Raw genomic sequence first — 9,752 nt, forward strand, 5'->3', positions numbered from 1 at the left:
TATGTGCATATAGAACATTCCTTTGATTTTGCTATAGTTACTTATTATATTATTTGCTGCCTGGCTAGATATCTGGCAGATATGTCATCTACTCCCAAACACATAAAATGGGTCATTCATACTAGGAAAACAAAACAAAACAAAAACTGCCTTCAAAGAAAACACTGCTTTGAGGTTAAAATAAACCTTGGAAAAAATACTTTTCAACCAACTCTACTCTTGGAACGTCCAGTCTTGTAACTCACAGATTCATTACTCAATATTCTCTTCTTCCCAAGCTTACTTAACGCTTTTCATAGTAAGCAGATTCTGCACTCCACAGTAAACAACCTAAAGCGTACCCAAGCAAAACCTTTACCCTGAAAAAGTATCATTATTAATGACATGCTTTCTAACAGCCTAAGATCTTTCAAAGGGATTGGAAGGAGGGGCAAAAAAAGACATTTCACAGTCAGCATTTTTCAGCTGTAACCCAGACCCATTTTGACTGGGACTGTTTAAGACAAATCAGTTGAAGACTGAGAATACAGCATAGAAATAGTTTAAGAGTAGTCAAGTATCAAGTAAAAATACTTGAAAAATAATAGTAAAAAGAACCAAGCTACTGCAGTGCCAAAGACTACAAAGGTAACAAAGAAGGGAAAGCATGAACAAAATTGAGACACTAAGCATAAACTTAAGAAATTAGTGAGCAAGAGAGAACTCTCTCCAGAACAGTAGCAATAGTCAAAAGCAAGAGAAAGCAGGATTGGAAGAAGGGTAACAGATCAAACGTTTACCCAGGCTGAGAGGAAACATTGCTCAGCTTCTGCATTGGACACACAGGCCTTCTAAACCAGACACTTTGAACATAAGACTTGTAGAATACAAGGTAAGGTTGGGAGGGAACCTCTGGAGATGAAGTCCAAACCGCTGCCCCCCGCCCCCGACAAAGCAGGATCACCCAGCACAGGTTACCCATGAAGACACCCAGGTGAGTTTTTAGTCTCTAGAAAACGACACTCCACAACCTCTCTGGGGTAGCCTGTTCCAGTGCCCCATCACCCTCACAGCACAGATGACTTTCCACATGTTGAGGTGGAAGTTCCTGTGTTCCAGTTTGTTGACCTAAACAACACTAAACAGGAGGCGGGCGCTCGACTTAACAACCAACCGCAGCAAAGAACAAAGCTGGGCACACCTGAGACTTCGGGGTCTGATGTGAATCCAGCTCTAGGCCCTGAGTCAAAACCGACCCAAATCACGGGGCTCTTGCAGCCAGTGGCTGAACACAGCCCCTTCTCGTCGGCCTGGACCCCGCAGCGCCAGCAGCACCGTCACTAGCCCACAGCGACGCACGCGCACTGCCACACAAATGAGGCGCGGAAAGCAATGAGCGCGCTCCCGCGGAGGGGGCGGGCCGGAAGTGAGAGCGGCCAGTGGCGCGCATACGAGCGACCGTGCTCTGGGATGGGAGATCGGGTTCTGTGCGCTCATACCCAGGACATGAAGGCGTCTCTCCCTCACCCTCGCTTGTCTTTGCCCGCCTTGATGCTGCTGCGCCTGTTACACAGCTTTTTGCCTGTAACTTTATTATTATCTGCCCTGTCCCCAGCCGGTTAATTTCGGCTCGCTGGTACTGCCCGCCGTATTCTGCCCAATAACAAAACCAGCTCTTAATAACGTACTTAGTTGCTAGGCAGAAACTACTCCTCTGTCCCCATTGCCATCCGCTGAACGGGGCCCCCAGCTTAGCTACCAGAAGTGGAGGGGCGGGAGGGATCGGGTTTGTAATGACAGAATGCTTGGTAGGCGGGAAAACACAAAAAAACCAATAAGGACTTCGGATGGCATTGATGGGCACAGCTCACAGCCAACCGATCTGAGCGGTCACCCCGAGAGTAGGCGGGGCGCTCAGTTGCTAGGGCCGCGTTGTTGCTAGGGCCGCTGTCGAACGCGGCGGTAACCGCTGCCCTCTTGGTCCGCCGCCGCTTTGCCGAGGCTGTGGAGATGGTGAAGCTAGCTGCCAAGTGTATCCTGGCAGGTAAGTCCGGTGCCACCCGCCGGGCTGGCTGGAGGGGCCTGGAATGGGCTCCGTGAGGTAGGGCGAGGCCAGCACGGGGGCGGCACTGGCACACTCGGGCCCCCTCGGTGAGGAGAGAGCCCCAGGCGGGTGGTGGAGGCCTGCGCTGGGAGGTGACGGAGGGAACTGGGGTTATTTAGCCTGGAGAAAAGGAGGCTGAGGGAAGATCTTCTCGCTCTTCTACAACTTCCTGAAATGAGGTTGTGGCGAGGCGAATGTTGGCCCCTTCTCTGACGTAACAAGTGAGGACAAGGGGAGACGGCCTCGAGTTGCACCAAGGAAAGTTTAAGTTGGATGTTAGGGAAAAATGTCTTCACTGAAAGAGTTGTCAAGCATTGGAACAGGCTGCCCAGGGAAGTGGCTGAGTCTCCAGCTCTGGAAATATTTAAAAGACATGTAGATGTGGTACTTGGGGACATGCTTTAATGGTGGACTTGGCAACCTTAGATGTACGATTGGGCTTGATGATCTCAAAGGATTCTTTCAGCTCCTCATTAGGGAGTTGCACCGATGGAGAAGAGGTGGGGAAAGTGACAGCAAGAGAGAAGTGGGGACCTCCAGCTTCCTCAGGATGAAAATGGTGGAAATTACCTTGTTACCTGGCCTGCATCCTTTTCCTCTTATGACTTGTGGAGAATCGAGAGCTGTGTTCAGGAGGGATGTGAAGCAGAGCTGGACCTGATGAAAGGCAAGGAATAACAAAAAGGGAAAGAAAAGAAAAAAAATTTAAAAAGAGGAAGGAATTTGGAGGGAAGGGAAGGAAGGAAATCAGTAGGAAGGGAAATGAAGGAAAGAAAGAAAAGAGAAGAGAAGAAAGAAGTAAGGAAAGAGATGAAAGAAAGAGAAGACAGTGTTTCTACAGTGTGGAAATGTGGGCTGAGGAAAGTGTGAAAGGATCAGTGTAGACAGCCCAGTCCTGTCTCCTATGGGAAGCTCCCTTTGTGCTGGAGGAAAAATTAATGTTAGAAGCCGGTATGCTTCCAAGAGTGTGATGGAAAGGTAGAGCTGCAGCAAAGAGTAGAAGGACAAAGCAGGTGCACTTCACAGAAGCATCTTTTCCCCCAAGCAAAATGGAGGTTACCCTGCAGAAAAGTGAGATGGAGACATCAGTGGATTTAGTCAGGATGGATTATGGAGATTCTGACAGTAAGTGCAGCTAACTGTTTACACTGTGGGAAGAAAACTTCCCCCCCCACACACCCCTACTTCTGCATTGAAGCTCTGTGCAGCCTCAGCCAAAAGAACAAATCCATAAAACTTTTGCGTGCAGACAACTCCCAGGCTTAACTCCACAAAGCTGGGTGTGATCTTTGTCAAATGCAAAAGAATTAATTGCCATCCTGCCACTGTTGACAGTTACTGTGAACAGCATGCGTATCTTGCCTGGCTTCTAGATTAGAAATTTATGCATTTTTTTCCAATTTGGAAGTTTCCAGCTCCCAATACCTAGCCTCCGCTTAAGTCTTTCAAGTTTTGTTGTGTAGTGTTACCAAAAAACAATTCCATGACCATTTTAAATCCACATAGGTTTTCTTTGGGTGACCTAGTTATGTGTTTAATCCTAATTGGCTCTGGAGCTACCTTTTCAATTCTATTCACAACACAAACAACAGGAAGGTCTAGTCCCGTATGTAATTCTCCTAAGTGTTACAATAGTATCCATGTATTATTAAAAATAATACATTAATGAGGCAGAGTGGGCAAAATAACTCCTGTCTTGCTGAAAAGACCAACGTAGTGAAAGAGACAAAAGAGACGAGTAACAACCACCTAAAGGGATGAGTAACAACCTAAAGGGACAAGAAAATGCAATTACATAGGTAGGAGCAAAACCATCAGAGATGGAACAGGGAACTCTTGTGTACCCAAGGAAATAATTATGAAGAATTGAGCATCTCACAGTATTGGGAGCTGCACCAAGGTCAAAGAGAACAACAGGGGAAAAGGGCTTTTATTAGCAAAAAAAGAGACTATTAACTTGACAATAAAACCTATTCCTGTGTTATCTCAAGGGTAATTTACAGACACAGTAAAAAAATATTGTTGTTTGAGCTTACTATGGAGACACTACGAAAAGATTTTAATTGTAGAAAGACAGTTGGCAGTAGCAGGGATTTTAGAGACATGCTACAGATTCTGGCAGAATAACAGAAATATGGATGGAATGAATACTGTCGGATGCAGTACTGGCAGATGAGACCAAACTAAATGAAAAGGGCCAGGAAGATTATTTTGGGAAAGTGTAGTGATGTAATGGACTGAGAGTATGTCAAAGAACAAGAAGGAAGGAACACCTGGGGCTGTCAAACTGGAGAAATGCAACACTTTAGTTAAGAATTTGCACTGTCTGATGTCTGCACAGTTTGGAGCAATATATGCTTCACTGTCTCATTTTACAAAGACCTAATTGTCTATTGAAATACAGAATAGCTTCTACTCAGAACAGAGTGTTGTCTTCAGCACAAGCTTGAACTGATCAGGGAACAAACAAGCTGGCTTACCATATTTTCCTGTCTAAATATTATGAGCCCAACTCAGCTCAAAGTAAGCAAGCATGCTAAAAATGTTTAAACAAAACCTACATTTGGTTAATGCATCTAGAGCAATTGTGACTATCCTAAACACCCTTCCTCCTCTATAATATTATGTGAACATATAACTTTACCATTTTTCTTCAAAACACCATTTATGAGGCTGTAATAGGGTCAAAATCTACCCCTTTCTGGGTTTATTTATTAACAACATAATGTAAAATACTTGTGTTCCAGGCTTGGCTGCCATGAGTGTTCCTTAAGGGTAAGACTAGAACCACTGAGGTATTTGATTCCCTATTCCTGTCATTCAAACTACCCAGGCTACTGAGACAGTACATACTGTGTGGAGAGGATAAGCCCTTTGGGAACACAAAGTCTTTGTTTTGCAAGGATTATGATATTTTTCATAGGGTGATATGGGCATGTGTGAATTCTACAGCTCTCTGCCATTGCCTTGGATCTTAGAGAGTTTTGTAACAGCAGGCCAAAGCAGGCAGCTGCCAGGATTTCCCAAGATGTTGTGCAAGCCACACCAGAAAGCCTTGGCTCTAGAAGAGCAAAAACTAAAGCCCGTTGGTTTTCCTTCCATATAGGGATGAATCAGCAGGCTCTTTCTCTCCAGCCAAGTGGGATTTGCTTCTGTTATACCCAGGATGCAACTAATGAGCCACTAGCAGTATTGAGTCAGCAAGAGTTGCTCTCTTAGCAGGGTCAGCAAGAAGAGTTCATCGAGGAATGTTATCAGCTTACGCAGCTATGTGGTATATAAATGACCTGTCTGTTCTCTAAACTCAGTGTAAAAGAAGGATTTGAATCTGGGGAAATGGATAATCTAAGGAGAGGAAATAGCCTCCTGTGCAGCCCCATTGCCTTGTTCACATTGCATGGCAGTATATCTGGGACATTTTAATATTTTACGTGAAAGCTATAGGTTAGGCATGAAGTAGTAGTTGCCCCCTGAACTGAGCTTCCTTTACTGTCATTCATATATCAGAAATCTGAAGTCAGCACCAGTATGCATAATGGCAATATTGATTTCCTCACGTAGGCAGTACTTTGTAGATCATTTTCTGCTTCCTGTGACAGTTATCTTGCCTGTATTCAGAGTTACAGCATCCAAGTTCTTATGACACGTGGTACTAACAGAACTGAGGGAAAATAAGGTTCTCTAAGATGAAACAAAAATATTTTCTGTTTTTGGTTTTGCAGGAGATCCAGCTGTGGGGAAGAGTGCTTTAGCCAAGATGTTCTACAGTAATGGGGCTCATTTTCAGAAGAACTACACACTGGTAAGCATACAACAGGCTCAAACTGCTATCCAGCATTTTTCTAAGTTGCATGAGAGAACTAAGAAGGTCTAGAACAAGATACATAACATTATTTTAACTTGAGGCATCCAGAGTGAGGTCATGGCATTTTCTTCCTCTTACATCCTCGATTCTGAGAAGAAACCATTTGCTATTCTGTAAGTCTTCACATTATGTGGGTGCTAGTTTTGAAACAATGCAGAGTAATTTAGTTAATTTTATAATTTTCCTGCTGAACCAATGTTTTCACAAGCTTTTGTGGTGTTAGAGAGCTTCCCCCTTTAAGGAGTGCTCTATGGAAAAGCATTGCTGGAGGAGAAAGCTTTTAATTCTGACTATTAAATGTGCATGTGGACAGGGTGCTTATCACTATGCAAACATGAAGATGTGCTGCATAGCCCCAAGATAATTATAATCTACAGAAACTGTTCCCAGATGAAGAGGATACAGTTTGCAGTATTTCAGTGTGAGAATCAGTGGTGATGACTAATGAGAAGCAGGATAAAAATAAAAGTAAATATAAGTAAGGGGGGAAGAAAATATGAGTGTGGAAGAAAAAAAAAAACCAAAACACCCCCAACCTAAAATGTGTTTATTCATTGAAATAAAGATGGAAACCAGAAGTTAAGGATAGAAACGGAACAAATGAGCAAGCTACAAAGCAGAATGAGATAAAAGGTTGAAGAGGCTTAAAGAACCTCAGTCCCATATGTTAGCTGATCACATGGTTAGTGCAAAACGTTCCAAGGCATGCTTTGGAGCAGCAGTGTGGCAGCGAACATAGCCCTGCAGATTTCAGCTAGTACCCTCAGTTGTATATAAGCAAACCTTGGCCCTTGGTTCTTTGTCTTTTTCCCCCACCAGAGCAAATCTACATGGATTTGACATGTAGGTGGGAGTATGTTACCAGAGCTATGAGCAGTCTGTTTGATGGGATTGTAATGATCACAAGAATTGTCTCAATTCAATGCATAGTTGGTATGCAGTCAGACAGGCTCTTAGAAACTCTTCTGATCCTTGTTTTGCTGATTTTTCTTGACAGACAACGGGTGTGGAACTGTTGGTGAAGGCTGTATCAGTTCCAGAGACAAGTGATCGTGTGGTGAGTTTTTCTGTGACATAAATTGGGTCAGAAAGAGACATTCAGAGCTCAAACCTCACTTCAGTCTCATTCTGGTGCACAATTGCTCTGCGTGTTCCATGGACATTGAGTTGCATTAAGGAAATGAGGCTGATCATGTACAATTGCTGATACTGCAGCGTTAGTTTAATCTTAAAAACCTAAGTTTTACATACTTGTATCCAAACATGACATCTTAAACCAAAGCTGTTGCTAGCTTTGTTAGCATTCTGTTCTGTCCATTAGGGCACTCAGGTGTAGTTCATGTTGCTTAGAACTGCAGAAGCTGGAATTTATCTGTGATTTTCCCTTATTGCTCTAAACTCCCACTAGTGAAATGTGGGCCATGTGCAATTTTGTATAAGTGGTGCAGGTTACTGCCCCATTCCACATACTCTTTTTGCAGTAGGGATGGAAACCATCTGGGGCCTTGGAGGTAACCCTTTTATTGGTTATATATGAAAACCAGTTATTTCTTTTCTCATACTATCTGAACAGGATTATTCTCAGTGTGGGAAACTTGTCCCTTAGGGACATGACACTGCTGTACTGAGCAAAATGCAGGAGTTACAAGTTCAAGTATTTACTTTCAAAGCCTTTTCCTACACTGCATGTTTCTGTTTCCGCTTTCAGGAATTCTTCATTTTTGACTCTGCAGGAAAAGATCTATTTTCTGAAATGCTGGAGAAGCTGGTAAGTCTTATGTAACAGTCCTCTTCTTCCAAAGAAGTGCTTTTGCTTTGAAGATCTGAACTTCCTAGTCTGGCAGATGTAGCAAACTTTGTCTTTAGTATAAATGGGAGCAATTACCTCACTTGCCAATGCATCCTGTTCTGCCTCTCTAAAACTTGTAAAAGTACTAGAAAAAATACTTTCCAGAGGAAGGAAGGCAGATAGTCGTTCAGTTATCTTACAAAAGAAAAAGGGATATATAACTGAGAATTACTGTGTGCTGTTAGTTAAAGGTATTTTTATTTCTTAGAAAAACATCCTCCAACAGAGAAGCTTTTTGTATTACAATGATGTGCTTGATCCAAGAGGGCTTATTCTTGTCCTTGGGCATAATCCTGCCCTTGAGTCTTTTCCTGTGTGCATTTGTGTCCTTACCTGTACAGTTCTCCATTGTGTTACCTTATTTTGAGATGTAGGATTGATTAACTGATGTGAGGTATCTTAAGATGGCTAGGTCAACCTAATGGTTTGTTGCTCTATAAGAGGCAATTCCACTTTTGCCCTTGTACTAGGTTTGTTGTGCAAGTGACCCCTCTAGAAGCTGTCTCAGCTTTTCAAACTGGAAGAAAACCTTTCTCTTTTTTTCTCTGGGATTAATTTTATGCTGATTCAGCATGAAGAATCAGCTTCCCCAGGGATCAGATGAGTGCCAGAGCCAATACAAGTAAAGGAGCAGGATTATGGAGACAGGAATGGGGAAAGAAAGCAAGACCACCTCTCCCAGTGCCAGCAATTCATTTAGTCAGCTCAATTGAATTGTGAAGCCTCAGCCAGGGCATGGGATTCCTGTATGTTAGGCTTTTTATTTTTGTCTTAGCATCTGTGTTTGCTGTGTTTACAGGCTGGCTGTTGACCACATCAGTTTCATTAGAGCTGACAATGTTCCTTTCTTGCTGTGCAGTGGGAGCAACCTAATGTCTTGTGCCTTGTGTATGATGTCACTAATGAGCAATCTTTCAACAACTGTGCCAAGTGGTTAGAGAAGCTGAGGGCTCAAGCAGTTGGAGTGCACATCCCAGGTAAAAAATGGGTGAGATTCCTGTTTTCTGCTCTCCTCCTGCATCACAGCAATTGTTCCAGTTGAGATGGAGCACAGAGCAGTCATTTGAAGCCGGGGGCAGGCATGGCTTCCTCACAATTCCTTTGCTTTTATCTCAAAGCAGATAAGGCATGAATACATGTCCTCTGTGGAACATTTTCTAGGTAGCTGTAGGCTGTTCTCCATTTCTCCAACTTTTTCACATACTTCTTTAAGCACTGTAACATTTCTTGGTAACAAGATAGCTGTTCTGCATTGCTGTTTTTCCTTTGTTTCATATTTGTTTGTTTTTGTGGTGTGTTGTTTTGGTTTTTTTTTCTGTAGGTGTCTTAGTGGGGAATAAAACAGACCTGGTTGGTCGTCGAGTTGTGGAGCAGAAAGAAGCACAGGAGTGGGCTGAGAAGCATGGTCTGGAATACTGTGAGATGTCAGTGGTAAGTATCTGCTCCTTTCACCATCTCTGGAAGGGGGTAAGGTTACCTTCTCTTTCAGGTAAAAGGAGATAGTGGGAGGCTCTCTTCCACTTGTTTGTCATCACACTCACCCTCAGTTTTAATCTGCCTTTTGTGAAGCAGTTAGAGCAAATGCTTATTCCATTTGTCCTTCACAAATTTCTTATTTCTTTACAGAAGGAGATGAAAAATTTTGAGGCCCCTTTCCTCATCCTGGCAAAGTCATTCCACCAACTCTACAAAGAGAAACTGGAAACTTTTCACTCACTAGCTCGAGGGCTGTGACTGGCACAACTTATTTATCCTCTAAGCTTCTTCCAGTGGCCAGAATCCTGCAGGATGGAATACAGAGAGAAGAAAAAAGATGAGCTTTTCCTTCTTCATGGTCATCTTATGGTAATTCAAAATAAACTAGAAATAAGCAAGTGGAAAGACACTCTTCTGAACATGCTACCTCAGCATTCCTTTCATGTCCTCTAACTTGGTTCTCTGCTCACTGAAATTCT

At 43.1% G+C, this 9,752-nt stretch overlaps 1 protein-coding gene across 1 annotated transcript; it reads left to right on the forward strand.

Annotated features, from left to right (window-relative positions):
* Positions 1–1,989: 1,989 nt before the first annotated feature.
* On the forward strand, positions 1,990–9,531 carry IFT27 (intraflagellar transport 27). The gene is made up of 7 exons (XM_054386829.1): positions 1,990–2,023; positions 5,806–5,885; positions 6,946–7,005; positions 7,657–7,716; positions 8,657–8,774; positions 9,119–9,228; positions 9,424–9,531. The coding sequence occupies exons 1-7, from the start codon at positions 1,990–1,992 to the stop codon at positions 9,529–9,531; spliced, it is 570 nt and encodes a 189-aa protein (XP_054242804.1).
* The last annotated feature ends 221 nt before the right edge of the window (positions 9,532–9,752 follow it).

The sequence above is a fragment of the Indicator indicator genome, chromosome 14, assembly GCF_027791375.1.
Source record: "Indicator indicator isolate 239-I01 chromosome 14, UM_Iind_1.1, whole genome shotgun sequence".
NCBI lineage: Eukaryota > Metazoa > Chordata > Aves > Piciformes > Indicatoridae > Indicator > Indicator indicator.